This window comes from Erpetoichthys calabaricus, chromosome 13 (genome assembly GCF_900747795.2).
Source record: "Erpetoichthys calabaricus chromosome 13, fErpCal1.3, whole genome shotgun sequence".
Classification (NCBI taxonomy): domain Eukaryota; kingdom Metazoa; phylum Chordata; class Cladistia; order Polypteriformes; family Polypteridae; genus Erpetoichthys; species Erpetoichthys calabaricus.
In genome coordinates this window covers 11,109,984-11,127,761 of record NC_041406.2, presented here as the reverse complement: position 1 = coordinate 11,127,761, position 17,778 = coordinate 11,109,984, and the positions used below count along the sequence as shown (strand labels likewise).

Below are 17,778 nucleotides of genomic sequence, written 5' to 3'. Positions count from 1 at the left end.
AAAATAGTTGTAACTTTGTAAGCATATGTGATAGAATTTGTAAAAAGGATTACAAAGCTTGAAGTATCTAGTTTTTTTTTTGTCTTTAGAAGTTTTATTTTTGCTGTATTTGGGGAACTGAAAATCCACATGAGTCTGTTGGACATGAAAGAGAGTCTCCCAAAGTTAATGTGTGGTGTGCTTTGGGGAAAAATCGAGTCTTAGGGCCATTCTTTTTTGAAGTGTGTAGCTATTTAGAAATGCTGCAAAATTACTTTATTTTACAACTTGAACAAGTAGGACTGATAGAGAATACAACAAGATGGTGCTCCTTATCACTTTGATTTGCATGTTAGTTTCTTCATCAGAAATTCCCTAACAGATGGATTGGAAGAGGTGGACCATTTTCTTGGCCTCCACATTCGGCAGATTTGACTCCATTGGATTTCTTTTTATGGGGACATATGAAAACTAATGTTTATTCAACCAAACCTCGCTCTTTAGAAGACTTGCAAGCTAAGATAACTGATATGATTACTGGTATTACTGAAAATCAGCTTGAAAATGTTTTCATAGATCTACAGAATCGTATTACCCTTTGTGTTATTAATGATGGTGGACATGTTGAAAATTAACAAGAACAAGTGTTTCTTCTTTCTAATCATTTTTACAGATTCTTTCTATCACATATACTTACAAAGTTACAACTATTTAAAATTGCACACGGACCTTATGGACACCCTGTATATTGTTGTGTGTACTAGTTATTTATCTTTTGTATATATTCATTATACTTATCTAAATTTAATATGTTTTTCTTTGAATGTTACTGTTTCATTGACATGTTGTAAAGCACTTTGAGCTCCTTCATTTTTATGAAAATGTGACATAGATATATACCCTATATATGTTATATTCAATGTATAATGTTGTCTTTTTTTGTCTGTTGTTGCCATTACCTTACTGTCACTGGTCTATGGATGTTGTGTAAGCTGTGACTATTTCTGAGTTTCAACTTTAATTTCAAGCCATGATTACTGCTCAATTTTCACATTCAATTTAAGATGAAAGGATTTGCACTGACATAGAATTAAATTGAACTGACTTGGAATAAAGTGGAATTGAAAAGGCAAAAGTGTCAAACATCCATCCATCCATTTTCCAACCCGCTGAATCCAAACACAGGGTCACGGGGGTCTGCTGGAGCCAATCCCAGCCAACACAGGGCACAAGGCAGGGAACCAATCCTGGGCAGGGCACCAACCCACCGCAGGACACACACAAACACACACCAAGCACACACTAGGGCCAATTTAGAATCACCAATCCACCTAACCTGCATGTCTTTGGACTGTGGGAGGAAACCGGAGCGCCCGGAGGAAACCCATGCAGACACGGGGAGCGAACCCGCGTCTCCTAACTGCGAGGCAGCAGCGCTACCACTGCGCCACCGTGCCACCTAAGTGTCAAACAGAACTGAGCTAAAAAAATTAGAATGGAATCGAACCAGCCTGAATTGAAATAGAATTGAATTTAAAATGAACCATTTATCATTTTCGACTGCTTCCAAATGTTTACATTTTTTATTTGAAATTGTGACTGTGAATTATTTTGTTTGATCTAAAGTTGCGATTATTTGCATATTTTTAGATTTGATTTAGAAGGAAAGGAATTGCCAAAATTTCACTGAAATAAAACTAAACTAAACTGAACTGAATTCAATTGATGTGGAATCAAAAATGAAGTGCAGTCAAGTAGAACTGAATTATAAAAAACAAATTAGAGGAATCAAAATGACCAAAATTGAAACAGAGTTTGAATTAAACTGAATTAAAATATCATTGAATTTAAAATGAACAATTTAGAATTTTGGCTATTTCTGAATTTTGATGTTTGACTTCAAGTTGTGACTTATTTGTGAACTTTTATATTTAAGTTCTGACTACTTCAGAATGTTTGTGTTTGATCTAAACACATGATTATTTGTGAAGTTTGACAGTTAATTAATAATTGTGTTTATCTGTAAACTTTGACATTTGATTTGAAGTAGTGACTATTTGTGAATTTACACATTTAATCTGAAAGTGACTATCTTTGAATTTTTGTGTCTGATCTGAGGTTATGGTTATTTGAACATTTTTGAAAGTTTAATTTGAAGTGGCAACTATTTAGGCATTTTGGCTTTACTTTTAACTACATTGTAATTTTTTACATTTGATTTATGGGGAAATGGTTTTATTGCACATATAACTAAATTGAACCAAATTGATCTGAAGTGGAATAGAAAGGGAATAAGAGTCAAATAGAACTGAATTTTAAAAAAATGGAATCAAACTGACCTAAAGTAAAATTGAATTTGAACTGACCTGAATTAGAATAGAATCAAATTTGTTTTGAAACCATTAACGTGTGTGAATTTTGACATTTTTATTTAAAGTCATAACAATTTCTGTGTTTTCGTGTTTGAGCTGAAGCTAGTTATTTGATTATTTGTACAGTAAATTGAACATTAATTAAATTGAAGGGGTGACTATTTTCAAATTTTGATTTGCGTGACTATTTATACATTTTCATGTTTGATCTGAAGTCATGAATATTTGTAAATTTTGACAGTTGATTTAAAATTATGGCTAGTTATAAATTTTGACATTTCATTTGAAGTGGTGGGTATTTGTAAATTTTAATATTTAAGTAGTGACTATTTTTGAAATTTGCCATTTTTATTTCAAGTCATAACAGTGAAATTTCTTATTTGATCTGAAGTCGTGATTATTTGTAAATTTAGGCCTTTTTTTCAACATTGATTGTGGCTATTCATAAATTTTCACATTTGATTGGAAGCAGTGGGTGGCACGGTGGCGCAGTGGGTAGCACTGCTGCCTCACAGTTAGGAGACCTGGGTCCTCCCTTGCTTGGAGTTTGCATGTTCTCCCCGTGTCTGCGTGGGTTTTCTCCCAAAGTCCAAAGACATGCAGGTTAGGTGCATTGGTGATTCTAAATTGTCCCTAGTGTGTGTGTGCGTGCGTGTGCGTGTGGTGGGCTGGTGCCCTGCCCGGGGTTTTGTTTCCTGCCTTGCGCCCTGTGTTGGATGGGATTGGCTCCAGCAGACCCCCGTGACCCTGTGTTCGGATTCAGCGGGTTGGAAAATGGATGGATGGATGGATAATGGATGGATGGATGGATGGATGGATTTGAAGCAGTGACCATTTCTGAATCTTCCCATTTCATCTGAAGTAATAATTTATGAATTTTCATGTTTTTATCTGCATTGACCACTTGTGAATTTCTTTGTTTCATTTGAAGTGATAATTACATTTATACTTGATTTGAAATTACGCTTCAGGAAAGGTTCACGTGCGACTTCAAGTTGTTCCACTTAATTTGAAATTAGACCACTTGCTGCCTCGACTCCTCACTCTTTGTTTCTAAAGACTTTCCTCCTCATGACCAGTAGCCCATTAGGTGGAGCACCACAGGATATTTCTGTAGAAATAAAAACTTGAACATCAAATCAATATGCTTCCAAGAATTCATATCAAAACTCTATAATCCTCCTCCTTCTTAAAAAGAAATTCAAAAAATCCCATTGTTTCTTAGTTTGTTTGGACTTCAAGGGTCCAGGTTTTGCAATAGTAATATACCATCCACCCGTTTTCTCATTTAGTATAGCCTTTACATTGAATCCTTTGACTGATCACAAGGCAAAAGCTATCTCTGGATGGAAAGCCAAGTGAGACCTGTCATTCAATCTGATAGCATAGCTGAATAGTGGAAGTACACGGAAGATCTTGGATGAAATTCATAGGGACACATGAAGAACATGAATGTATACTCTGGAGAGGAGTGGAATTGAGGATGTGGCACCCCATTGTGAAATAGCAATACGTCTTCACTGTTTCTGCTTAGTCCAGTTGAGGGCTCTTGTGTGGGTACAACAAATCAGAACCAGTCATCATGGAGCAAGTTTATAATTATATTTAGGAAGTTGCATTTTCTGGATCCTTCCTTTTATAGGACTTAAAAGTAAAACAGAGAATTCGACCACTTGCAGGTGACATTACACCTTATAACAATCGAGTGATGTTCATCTCTCCGCTTGACTTAGAATAGGTGGAACTTCCACTTTCGGATACTTCGAATGTTCGGACTTTGCAATTGTTGCACCAGTTGCATTTGGTCAAGCATCTGTTCAGCATCCTGAAGACCGACTTCTTGAACTCCTGTCCAGCTAAGGCATAGATGAGCGGGTTGAGGCAGCAGTGGGTCAGACCCAGGGTCTCCACCCACTGCATGGCATAGTCGAGGTTTTTGCTCCATGTGCAGTCCAGGAAGAAGCCAAACTTTTGTAATGAACGCAGAAAAATGACAATATTGTATGGAATCCAGAAGACGAAAAAAACAAGGACAACAACGAAAATTAGCTTGACCGCTCTCTCCTTTTTGTAATTTCTGCATTTCATTAATGTCAAAAGGATTCTGGTATAACAGTAACCCATGATGGTCAGTGGAAGGAGCAGGCCCAAGATGTTGAACTGGAAGTTAATCAGAAGGTTCCAGCCAGTCTGATGCTCAAGAAATTCATCTTCACACTTTGGCTGAAGTGATTGATATTTCAATTTACGGAACACCATTGAAGGAGTTGAGGCGCAGAGGCTCAGTACCCACAAGAAAATGCTGATGCCCACGCTGTGGGATTTGGATCTCAACTTCATGGCATTCACAGCAAACACTATTGCCATAAACCTGTCGATGCTCATGATGGTGATGAAAAAGATGCTCGCATAGAAGCCGGTTAGATAAAAGCCGGTGACAACTTTGCATAGAAAGCTCCCAAAGATCCAAGTGTCATGAGCGGCATAGTGTGACCAAAAAGGAAGTGAAGTGATAAAGAGCAAGTCAGAAATGGCAAGGTTCAGCAGATACACATCAGTCATCGAGCGCAGCTTTTTGTACAGCAGCAATACGCAGACCACTAGGCCATTGCCGAGGAGACCCACCAGGAACACCAAACTGTACAGGACGGGGAGGAACCAGGCAGAGAAAGATTTGACATCTGACTTATTGCATGGGATATATGACTCTAAGTCACTGTAATCAAATTCGGTGGTAGAAGAATCAGGTTCAGTACTGTTCATCATTTCATAATCCTGGAAAGAAACAGAAAAGCCTGTTAGTTCATGCGTCCCTTGTCTTTAGAGATCTCACCTGAAGAAATTCAGTTAACTCTTGATTAGAATTGAATTGAACTGAATTAAAATAATCCAAATTAGAATCGAATTGAACAGATTAACATTAGAAATATACTGAAATGAACTAATGAAAATACACAATGAATTGAACTGAAATTAATTAATCAAAATTAAAGCTGAATTGAGCTGAACTAGACACACTTAGAAATAAATTAACCAAAATTAGAACTGAAGTGAACTGAATAGAGGAGGTCTGTGTACTTTTTGGTATTTGAAATTTCGTTTCAGAAAATATCATTTAAAAAAGAAAAAGAGACACTTTTGATTTTCAACGTAAAAGGGAAAAATGAAAAATGGGAAAACAATTATGTTTTTCCTTTTGTTCTTTCGCACATCAGAAAAGAAAAATGCAAGAAATGAGAATGAGAAAACGCCCTTTATTTATTTTGTCTGAACCGGATGTTTTTATAGGTCAACAACCTGGTCAGGTAATGTGCTACTTGCAGCAAATACTGATCACTGGTGTGTAGACTGGACCATCATCATGACGTTGGAACAGTACTCAGACGTGATTTTAGAGATGGCAAAACAAGGCCAGTCATCGAAAATTATATCTGAGCGTCTGTCATATGAACACAGAGAAGCAAGAGGGTTTTCTGCGAGAAATGTTAGAAAGATTTGTGCTAAGCAAATCTCGGGCTGTCGACTCTCTGACACACATTTGGAGATAGAGGTGACAAAAGCTATAAATGTGTCTGTTTTGTTGTTTTTGAGCTATTACACTTTCATTATTTGAATCACAAATAAATCCAGAAAAGTATGTGTAATTTTAAGTTTATGACTGCTATTTGTTACCATAGAATTAAAAAATACCTTATTTTCCCTCATTTTATTCTTTAATCAAAAATCTAAATCTGAAAATTCCTTTCATTTTCGTTTTTTCGCTTTTGCTTCAAAAAAGAAAATTCAAATACCAAAAAGTACACGGACCGTTTTCTTCTTCTCGTTTCTTTCATTTTTCTTTTCTGATGTGCGAAAGAACAAAAGGAAAAAAATAATTGTTTTGTCTTTTTTCATTTTTCCCTTTTAAGTTGAAAATCAAATAAGTGTCTCTTTTTCTTTTTTAAATGATATTTTCTGAAACAAAATTTCAAATACCAAAAGGTACACGGACCAAATTCAAATTGAATTGGATTAATTAATTTAGAAATTAACAGAATAAAAACATAATTTAACTGAAACCAATTTAAGTTAAATAGATTTAAATGTTATGAAACCGAAATAGAATTGAATTTAGAAAATGTTATAGTTAGGGTTTTGGACATCTTGAAATTATTATTTTCATCAAGTTATACTTCCCTCTGTATATTTGTGGCCCATAGAATGCATTTTGATTGTTAGTTTTTTCAAATATTGATTTTAGTGAGAAATTTTTTTTTTTTTTCCCATGATGCCATTTTGTACTATTTCTGCTGTTAGTGTAGCGGTTGACAAGGGATGATTTTGCATTACATCTGGGTTTATAGGGTATAAAGTTCAGCCCCTTGACTTCTGAATGATCTGAATTAGCAGATAGTACAAAGACTCTTCCTTGGCTAAAGAGGTGTTCCTGATCTGCGACTTTGAGTTTAGGTTACGTTTTGGTGTTGCACTTGTTTTTGTTTTTTGTCTACCTGGTCAGCAGTCTTTTGCCACAGCTCATCTCCTGTCTGTGTGCCTGTTCTGTCTTCTTTTCCCTCAAATTGTGCTTTTTTCCAGCACATAACAATAGTGGACATTTATAATTCATTTTAAACTAGAATTGAACTAGAATTGAAAAGGGGACTGGATTCAGAAGTGAACTGAACTAAATTGTATTCACCAACATTACAATTGAGTTTAATTGGAATAGACTGGAGATGGATGATACCAAACAGAACTGAAGTAGAAAAAAATAGAATTTAAATATTTAGAGACTTCTGCTTGCCTAACTCTGACTACTTTAATATTGAAGATTACCACACTCAGTTATGCTTTCACTGCTATTACGTCCATCTGTCCATTTTCTACGCAAGGCGTTTTTGGTTTACATTTTAACTTCAGTCACTTCAATCATTTGAGTCCCAGTTGTGCCCACTGCTAGTTCTTGGCCTGTTATTTCTTCTGTCCTTGTGCCCTACAATTTTTCACCTGTGTCAGAATAAAAAGGCAGCTAGCATGCTAAAGTACTTCCCAGGAGGATGGAGACTGATGCCATCTGCACATCATTTTCTATTTACTGTTAAAGAAAAGGAGGAGCAGGAGATTGGGGGTCAAAGGGTTCAGACATTAACAACATCTCATTAGCAGGCAGGGGCCTCAGCACCAAGTGTAGCTCATCAAACCACATGTGAGAGCCAAAGCACAAACCAGAGATGAAGCCAAGAAAAGAAGACGGGTGTGAAAATCAAATTGTTTTCTGCTTGTCCATGGACAAGTAAACTTAGAAAATCCACTTGTCCGCCAGTTAAATTCACTTGCCCATAAACAAATAACAAAAGCGAAAAATAATTTATTTTTTCTGATCTCGTTTATTGATACCAAAACTGCCTTCCATTTTAAAACTGAAAAAAGTTCTTTCAGGGAGTAGTATTTTGCCACCTTGCTCTAGAACATTATATAAAAGATTCCTTTATCATTTTAACTCAGTAATAAACAATGCCTTCATTATAGCTACACTAGTTCTGTTTCACATATTACAGTTACATCTCGTCCGCGATGCTACTTGCTTCAGTTTCAGCAACACGCATATAGCGAGAAAAACGTGCTTATCGCAGTGCATTATGGGTTACGTAGGTAATTCCTAATGACGTTTTCGAAATTCCGCAAAATGGTACATTTCCAAAGAAGTAAATATTACCAATGTTGTCAGGAAAAAATAATCGCATCTAAGTGAAGATTTTTATAGATATTTCATAACATTTGGAAACCGTTAGAATGTTTTCTTCTTTATTTTTAATAAACCAACTTGTTTTATATGAAAAATTCTCTAATCAAAAACGATCTATAGCCAGCTCATCAAAATTGAAGTCACACAATAAATTTCTTAACTCCTCAATATATCACAACCTACGCGAAATTGCAAATTTCAGGAAAGATTAACTGCCTAACAAGCTTTGTTATGTGGTGAAAACATTTGCATTGTAAGTAAAATGACCGCATTTTTATGTAGAAACAATTAATTTTATCAATAATATATAAAAGTTAACGATTATAATGAAAAATCATCAGATTACATCGTAATGTTGGCATGAAAAAAAATGACTGCATCTCCAAGCGTGTAAATAGTAGGGTAAAATACTAATGTAAGACCGTAAGAGTGCTTCCCCTTTGAAAAATCAGCTGTCATTTTGTAAACAATATTGAGGACCAATTTGAGACATGAAGAACATGCCTAAGTAGACTGTTTCCGCACGAAGTACAGTGCACCCGGAAAGTATTCACAGCGCATCACTTTTTCCGCATTTTGTTATGTTACAGCCTTATTCCAAAATGGATTAAATTCATTTTTTTCCTCAGAATTCTACACACAACACCCCATAATGACTACGTGAAAAAAGTTTACTTGAGATTTTTGCAAATTTATTAAAAATAAAAAAATTGAGAAAGCACATGTACATAAGTATTTACAGCCTTTGCCATGTCGACCTTGTCCCTTGGGGAATCCTGTGGGAGGTACTCTGAGAGTATGGGGTACTGGACCCCCTGATAAGAGCTGTTCGGTCCCTGTACGATCGGTGCCAGAGCTTGGTCCGCATTGCCGGCAGTAAGTCGAACCCATTTCCAGTGAGAGTTGGACTCCGCCAGGGCTGCCCTTTGTCACCAATTCTGTTCATAACTTTTATGGAAAGGTAGGGTGAGAAGCTCAGTCATCCGGGAGGGGTCAGAGTAGAGCCGCTGCTCCTCCGCATCGAGAGGAGTCAGATGAGGTGGCTCGGGCATCTGATCAGGATGCCTCCTGGACGCCTCCCTGGTGAGGTGTTCCGGGCACGTCTAACCAGGAGGAGGCCCAGGGGAAGACCCAGGACATGCTGGAGGGACTATGTCTCTCGGCTAGCCTGGGAACGCCTTGGGATTCCCCCGGAAGAGCTAGAAGAAGTAGCGGGGGAGAGGGAAGTCTGGGCATCTCTGCTCAAGCTGCTGCCTCCGCGACCCAACCTCGGATAAGCGGAAGAGAATGGATGGATGGATGGAGCCTTTGCCATGAAGCTCAAAATTGAGCTCAGGTGCATCCTGTTTCCCCTGATCATCCTTGAGATGTTTCTGCAGCTTAATTGGAGTCCACCTGTGGTAAATTCAGTTGATTGGACATGATTTGGAAAGGCACACACCTGTCTATATAAGGTCCCACAGTTGACAGTTCATGTCAGAGTACAAATCAAGCATGAAGTCAAAGGAATTGTCTGTAGACCTCCGAGACAGGATTGTCTCAAGGCACAAATCTGGGGAAGGTTACAGAAAAATTTCTGTTGCTTTGATGGTCCCAATGAGCACAGTGGCCTCCATCATCCGTAAGTGGAAGAAGTTCGAAACCACCAGGACTCTTCCTAGAGCTGGCCAGCCATCTAAACTGAGCGATCGGGGGAGAAGGGCCTTAGTCAGGGAGGTGACCAAGAACCTGATGGTCACTCTGTCAGAGCTCCAGAGGTCATCTGTGGAGAGAGGAGAACCTTCCAGAAGGACAACCATCTCTGCAGCAATCCACCAATCAGGCCTGTATGGTAGAGTGGCCAGACTGAAGCCACTCCTTAGTAAAAGGCACATGGCAGCCCGCCTGAAGTTTGCCAAAAGGCACCTGAAGGACTCAGACCATGAGAAAGAAAATTCTCTGGTCTGATGAGACAAAGATTGAACTCTTTGGTGTGAATGCCAGGCATCATGTTTGGAGGAAACCAGGCACCACTCATCACCAGGCCAATACCATCCCTACAGTGAAGCATGGTGGTGGCAGCATCATTCTGTGGGGATGTTTTTCAGCGGCAGGGACTGGGAGACTAGTCAGGATAAAGGGAAAGATGACTGCAGCAATGTACAGAGACATCCTGGATGAAAACCTGCTCCAGAGCGCTCTTGACCTCAGACTGGGGCGACGGTTCATCTTTCAGCAGGACAACGACTCTAAGCACAAAGCCAAGATATCAAAGGAGTGGCTTCAGGACAACTCTGTGAATGTCCTTGAGTGGCCCAGCCAGAGCCCAGACTTGAATCTGATTGAACATCTCTGGAGAGATCTTAAAATGGCTGTGCACCGACGCTTCCCATCCAACCTGATGGAGCTTGAGAGGTGCTGCAAAGAGGAATGGGCGAAACTGGCCAAGGATAGGTGTGCCAAGCTTGTGGCATCATATTCAAAAAGACTTGAGGCTGGAATTGCTGCCAAAGGGGCATCAACAAAGTATTGAGCAAAGGCTGTGAATACTTATGGACATGGGATTTCTCAGTTTTTTTATTTTTTAATAAATTTGCAAAAACCTCAAGTAAACTTTTTTCACGTTTTCATTATGGTGTGTTATGTGTGTAATTCTGAAGAAAAAAATGAATTTAATCCATTTTGGAATAAGGCTGTAACATAACAAAATGTGGAAAAAGTGATGCGCTGTGAATACTTTCCGGATGCACTGTACATACCCAAATGTTTTAAATTTGAAAGTAGTGCTAAAAATGTGCCCTGCACAGCACATATAATTCTTTTTTCTCCAGAAAATTGCACTTGTCCGCGGACAACTGAAACCAGAAAAACACGCTTGTCCGACGGTCAATTTACCAGTGTCGGACCAGTCGGGTGTTGGATTTCTGCACCCCTGGGAGAAAAGTTTCCAACACTAATTTGTTATTCTTAGGCCCACCTGTACTAATATTTATTGAGTTTAGAGTTATATTTGCAAGGTTAATCCAATGATAACAAGTAGCTGCACATTGCTATCTTAAACAGCCCAACACAATGACATAACCTATTGTGATGATGATCAATCTTGTGAATTGCAATGGACTGCAAACATTCTGGCTACAGCCATCCAAAAAACTAAAATAAAATAAATAAAACACAAAATGTTGGCACCCACATCAAAACAATCATCCAAAAAGGTGCTGCAGTGGCATAGCAGAATAACTAAATAAATAAACTAGTGGCAATAGGCGTATAGCCTCTGTCAAAACAGGACAGACAGGGAAATTATGGAGGAGGGAAGATAAATGAAAACGTCAGAAAAGCAGGTAAACATCAAAACCAGGAGATCAGAGACCAAGACTTAAAAGCAAAGTGCAAATGAAAATCATAGGTGAAAATTAAATCTGAAATTCTTAATCCTTCCATTTTTCTAAATAAGAAAACATCCACACAAAAAAAATCCACAATCTTGGACAAAACAAAAGTGCATGACCTTTACACTGTCACGACAATGACACCATGCATTATGTACTTCCAAAAATACCCAAAGTAAAGCAGAGAATGTTGCAAAATAAAATAAATGCTATGGAGAGTCATAACATAACAAACATTCAAAGTACAGGGTGGTGCACGAAAAAACGAAATGTCTCCTACCGGCTGGCTTAAGCTGTTATACAGGCGGGTGCCGTTGCGATCACGGAGCCTCGTTGTGGGGTCAGCAGCCCCAACTGTGCATTAGTAAGGAAACTGTGAGCCAGTAGGGTACAGACGTGCGTGAAAGAGATCCAGAAGATGTATTCTCTGCAACAGAGGTTTGGAATAGTGGAGGCGTATGTGTCTACCGGTTCTTTTAAAGAAACATGGGACATTTACGCACAGAAGTTTCCTGGCATAAACCTACCAGCAAAAAGCAGTATTCACGAGTTGGTGAAGAAGTGGCATAAGACTGAGTCAGTTGCAAACTGCAAAAAGAATCGGGCCCCATACGTTCGTACACCTACGGTTGTAGCAGATATTCAGGAACGAATGGCCAGAAGCCCTAGGAAATCAACACGTAAATTGGCACAACAAGCAAATGTTTCGCGCAGGTCTTGTCAACGTGTGTTGCACTCACTACAAATCCAGTGGTACAGAATGACTTGTGTCCAAGAAATGAAGGATCATGAAAAGGAAAAGCATGTATTGTATTGCACGTGGCTCCTTCAAACAATTGCAGTTGGATTTTTGTATTGCATATCTTTCATTTTGTGTACGGGCTAAGAAACGATATTGGAGTCGGAAATAGTTTGGTTTTTTGTGTGCCACCCCACCTGGTATAAAACAAATTAAATCAGAAGAATTACACACACCTCATATCTTCTAAAGCAAGTCACAACAATTTGCCAAGTATGCAGTGTAGCCCTCTAGTGGCCAGACATGAAAACCCAAGTATCTTCATACATGGCCTACCTACTTTTCACTGCCTGATGTCTGATTGGGAGACAAAAAACTAAACAGACTTGAATGTTTTGGAGATTCAGAGTATCCAACACATCCTGCACAAACTCAGAATGACATGAATGTACGCTGCTCATTGGATCATAAGCTGGACAGATTCAGCCAGAAATGGATCATTTTTTCAGTGGCTACCTCCTGAAAACACCCATTTGTTCATTTTCTGTGCAGGTTTCAGGGGTTAACGGGTGCTTATCCTGGCACAAAGCCATCACTGGGCACACTGGTGCCTACACTCACTAACTCACTCAATTATACTGCACCAGCCAGAATTTACATGGAGAATTTAAATCATTTACCTGGAGTGCCCATGAGGTTCCTTGGCACAGGATGGTCCAATGTGGCACTACTGTACTGTCCGTCTTACACTTCTGATTTTTACTTAAAATCTCACTTAAAATGTACTCAAAGAAATAAGGAATTTTTGTCAATGGAGAATGTACAGACTATAAAAGCTTAACTTAATACGGTGCCTTTTATAGCAACTCCCTCCCAACCCACATGGTGAATCTCAAAGTACATACGGAAACAGCATGTTGCAGAGTGGCCACCACAAAGTCAACATACTAAATGAGCAGTACAACAAAATACAGAGGTCTCCATCCATTGTGGTCATCAGATGGAATAAACAAAAAGACTTTCTTTTATATAGTGCCTTTCACAGTGAGCACAAATCCAAACCTGTGCAGTGAAAAGGAGAGATACACTAAACTCTTTGAGAAATGGCCAGATAGTATAGTGAAACAAACTCATATGTCCTGTGTGACCTGTTAAGGGCCCTAAAACCCCAGACACAACTAGCGCAGAGGCAGTCCTGGGTTCAAATGAACCATTTTTTAAATAAATTAAATACTTCTTATATGTTTCTTCATTAACAAGCATTAAATATTTCCTTTTTCTCCCCTCCATGCCCACCTAGGTAAGTCTTGTCCTTCTACTCACCACACTCCAAATTACCTGGGCAATGTAAATGATTCACTTTTAAACCCAACCCTGGAGTGTTTTGGGTGCCACACCATTGTTTCCAGGAAGCACTTCTGGGTCAGCCAGAACGACCTTGGAACAGAAGATTAAACTCCCCCTGGCAGCACCCATGGAACTAAACAGGGCAGCCCTATGGAACCACAGTGCCCATGTGTTGAATTTCAGACAGGGTTCCTTTCCTGGTTGGGATTCAAATTCTAGTTTTATTTTTATTTTCGTTCATTGTTGAGTATTTGATTTGTGTTAATATTACTTTTGTTCATTATTTGCTTTAGTGTGCATGCTTGCATTATGTGACTTGTGTTTTGTAGGTGGTTCTCCAAGAGTTGGTGCCGACTGCCCTCACTCAGCCCTATAAAGGCAGGTGGCAATCCACACATGTGCTCATTATGTTGTGAGCTCTCTTGTTATTATTATGATTTTCTGTGCTTTGTCATTTAGTGGATATTTTGAAGCTGTGCTCTGTTTTTTGACTTTATGTTGGATTTCGAAGTGGGACTTTGTTTGCCTTTGTGTTTTCAGGTAATCCCTTTTTGCCTTTTGTGCTCCAACGAGCTTCTTTTTGTTACAGCGTATTCTTGTAAGAATAAATCTTTTATTTATAAAGATTCTGTGTTTGCCCTTCTCACTAGCCAGGTTTGACTGTTTTTTTCCTCTAGTGGGCATTTTTGGAAGTTGCTTGGGACTTTAGGTGCTTTAGGAACTCTCAAGTTCATAACATCATGCTGCTCTATGGGCATCCAGAAGGATTCGGCCACCCAGTGTGCTGGGGGACAACCTGAGCATAGGAGTCAGTCTCCCTCTGTTTCTGCTTTCTTCTGGCCTTCAAATTGGGAAAGTAATTGCAACCCATGCTGGTCATGGATGCTTCTAAATTAAAGTCAGCCTTCCACTATGCTGGCCTCTCAGCCAGGTAAGGAATTTCCTCCATTGCTGCTGAGACAAAAGTCCCAGTGTGCTAAATGCCACAGTGTCCCTCCATGCCAGTATCCCTGCTAGATCAGGAAATGCCAAGCCTATCTCCCTCACTATCCATTATAATGACCTCTTAGACAGGCAAGGGAAGGAGGTCCATCCCAGCTGGGTTGCTAGTCCATCCATGACACTAAATGTAAATTGCAAAGTTCCCACGACAAAAGGCAGGTATTGGGTGACACACAGTAAGCCAGAAAACAGCTTACTCTACTGCTTTCTGATTTAAATATCCTACACTTTGTTATTTTCCACAATGGGCAGACATTAATAAAAATGAAGTCATTCTGTGTGTGTAAGAAATCCTGTGAAGTGTGTCCTTTACTTCTGTGGCTGGAGACGTTCTGAGTAATTTAGAATTTGAGCAAAATGAGGTACGGGTAACCAAAAGATGGGGCTTTACTGCCCTCTAGTGGTGTGCCTAATTCAGAATTCAACTTCACACTTTACTGACTTTCATCAAAGCTGAAAAGACAGCAAACAAAACTCTACACTGGCATGCTGGATTGAAAATATTAATAATTCTACAATTTTACTTGATAGAGTCTTATCTTAAATTTTACTGACTGTTTTAGTTCAGCAAGTTGTTTCTTTTATAATGCTCTTGATAATAGGTCCTTTCAAAAAGCTACACAGATCATCCCAGCAGTAGTCAGATTAGAAATCAGGAAAGAAATGGTGAAGTTTCAAACAAAAAAGTTAAAAAAAATAAGCAAACAAAGGTCACACGAACAACTGTTTCCCCTCAGGGATTAACAAAGTATATAAAATCAAAAAATAAAAAATAAATAAATAACAGTGTATACCTGTAAATAAGCTCTTTAGTTGGATTGTCATTGTTTTCTGTTCTGAAGTAACATGGCTGTCTATTGCTAATCTGAGCAGTGTCCTGGAATGTAAAAGGTGTAAAATCATCCATCAAGCGTCCCATGCGGACCTTTTGTGGAGTATATGTTTTTATTTTATTCATGGTTTAAAACTGCTATCTCATTTTTGTGTGAGTGGCTTTAATAACTCTTCATAAATCAATTTGTGATCTTTGTTCTTGAAAAGTGCTTTTTGCCATATATACTCGCGTTTAAGTTCTCCCACAGATAAGTCGGGACTTGATTTTACCGTATAATTTTCGGTATTGTATAATGTCGGTCATATAAGTCGAATGCGGAAAACTCAGGCTATTGGTCCAAGAGATTATGATATGCTAACAGCCGCCCACCTGAGAGAGTAACCACAGAGCACATGGCCTTTTTTTATGTATTGTGCCTATGTGACCACACGGTAATACCCAAACCAAGTTTGCACTGTTTTGTGTTTTTTGTATCTCACACCCTCATACACCTTTATTGTAAGAGCATCCCTTATCTACGATGAAGTGTTCGATCAGAAGAAAATATGAAGCTAGTTTTAAATTAAAAGTCGTTGAAGTAGCAAAAAAAATTGGTAACTGCGCTGCTGCAACAAAATTCGATGCATCTGAGAAACTGTCGGGGTCTGATTTTATGATGGTTTTTTCGGGTTTCAAGGCCCGACTTATACGCGAGTATATATGTTAAAAAAATGTATTTACTTACTTACTAGAATTAGTTCAATGGAGATAACCTGTTTGAGGTTTCAGTTGATTGTAGTATAAATGCACCTGAAAGTGGAAAATGCAACTCATAGTGAGTCAGCATGATGGCCTGATCTTACAATGAAGACAAGACAATACAACAAGCAACTCTATGAAAAGCACAAGTCAGAGAGGAGGGAGACATGAAAAATATCAAAGTCACTGAATATCCAGCATAATCAGTCACGAAGAAATGGAAAGATTTTGGCACAGTTGGAAATCTGCCGGCCATTCAAAAAAACTGAAGAAGCTGAGTGAGGGAGACTACCAAGAAGCCTCTGAGGACTCTGAAGGAGTCACACACAACTGTGCCTGGGGGCTTCACCAATGGCCAAGTGAAAATAAAAACACCCTGGACATCTCGACAGAAGGCACATGGGAGACTCTCAGGTCAGCTCGAAAATATATTCTGTGGTCTGATAAAGAAAGTGAGCATTTTGGCCATCAGACTAAACAGATTATCACAAACACACCATCTCCGCCATGAAGCACGGTGGTGGCAGCATCAGACTGTGTAGGATGCTTCTTTGCATCAAGACCTGTAAGGTTTGTGAGGGGAAAATGAATGCAGCAAAATGAAAACCTGATGAATTCTGTTAGACACCAGCACCTTGGGATAAGATTTGTTTAATAGCCAGACAGGGAGCCCAATGTTAAAGTCCTGGTGTGGACAAGACAGAGTCCAGATCTTAATCCAAAGAAGAATTTGTGGCTGACACTTGACGCCTGAAAAGCTTGTGAAGTTTTGTGAGGAAGAATGGACAAAAATGGCAGAGCTGATAGAGGGAGAGAGACCTGTGCACCACTACTCAGGGCTTTCATAGCTACTATACTGTATCTACCAAATACTAACTTGAAGGGGTGAACACTTAATATCAATGACATTGTGTTTTATATCTTCCTATTATATAACAAAATCTTGTGACGAGACAAGACTTTTTGGAAGACTTTGGAAGTCCCACGAGTTGAGACCTTGGCCATGAGATTTTTTTCAAGTCCCGCCCTCCTCTCAACCATTTACAGTTAATGGGCCGTGCCCACGGCCCTCTCGTCTCTCATTCGTGTGAATACTTTTGTCAGACACAGTTCTTGCTCTCTCAGCTCTTATAAATTTTTACGTTTTCCTCACTTTAAGTTCGAAATAAAAGAAGACTTATTATGTCCAAATCTTATTGAAGAATTTCATTGCGAAGGGTTATCAACAGAAAAAATGAGTATCCTAGCACCAAGAAATGATGAAGTCAAACGAATTAATGCGAAAAATGTTGATCAGTTACACGGCAAATTGGTTAAATGCATATCAATAGACTATGCTGAAACAGTTGGTGGTGATGGTGCGGAAGATGAAAACATCAACTTCCAATATTCTGAAGAATATTGAATAGAATATTCCGGTCTTCCACTGCATGAATTACTGTAGAAAGAAGGTTGTAGGTAATGTAGTACATCTTCATGGGATAACATTAGACACTAAAGGAGATCTTGATATGCCATTCATATTAAAACCTTAACAGTTTCCCGTTAGAATAGCTTTTGCAAAGACAATTTACAAATCTCAGAGACAAATATTCAAAAAAGTCATTTTATTTAACAGGAAGAAAGAATCAAAATTCACTCACGGGCAGTTATATGTTGCATTGTCATGA

General features: G+C 38.8%; 1 protein-coding gene across 1 annotated transcript in view; it reads right to left on the bottom strand.

Annotated features, from left to right (window-relative positions):
• Positions 1-3,872: 3,872 nt before the first annotated feature.
• Positions 3,873-17,778, bottom strand: part of LOC114663977 (C-C chemokine receptor type 4-like) — a 41,708-nt gene continuing 27,802 nt past the window's right edge. Inside the window, exon 2 of the mRNA XM_028817953.2 lies at positions 3,873-5,126. Coding sequence (XP_028673786.2) covers positions 4,044-5,117 — 1,074 coding nt within the window. The 5' untranslated portion in view covers positions 5,118-5,126 and the 3' untranslated portion in view covers positions 3,873-4,043. The remainder of the gene's footprint in view (positions 5,127-17,778) is intronic.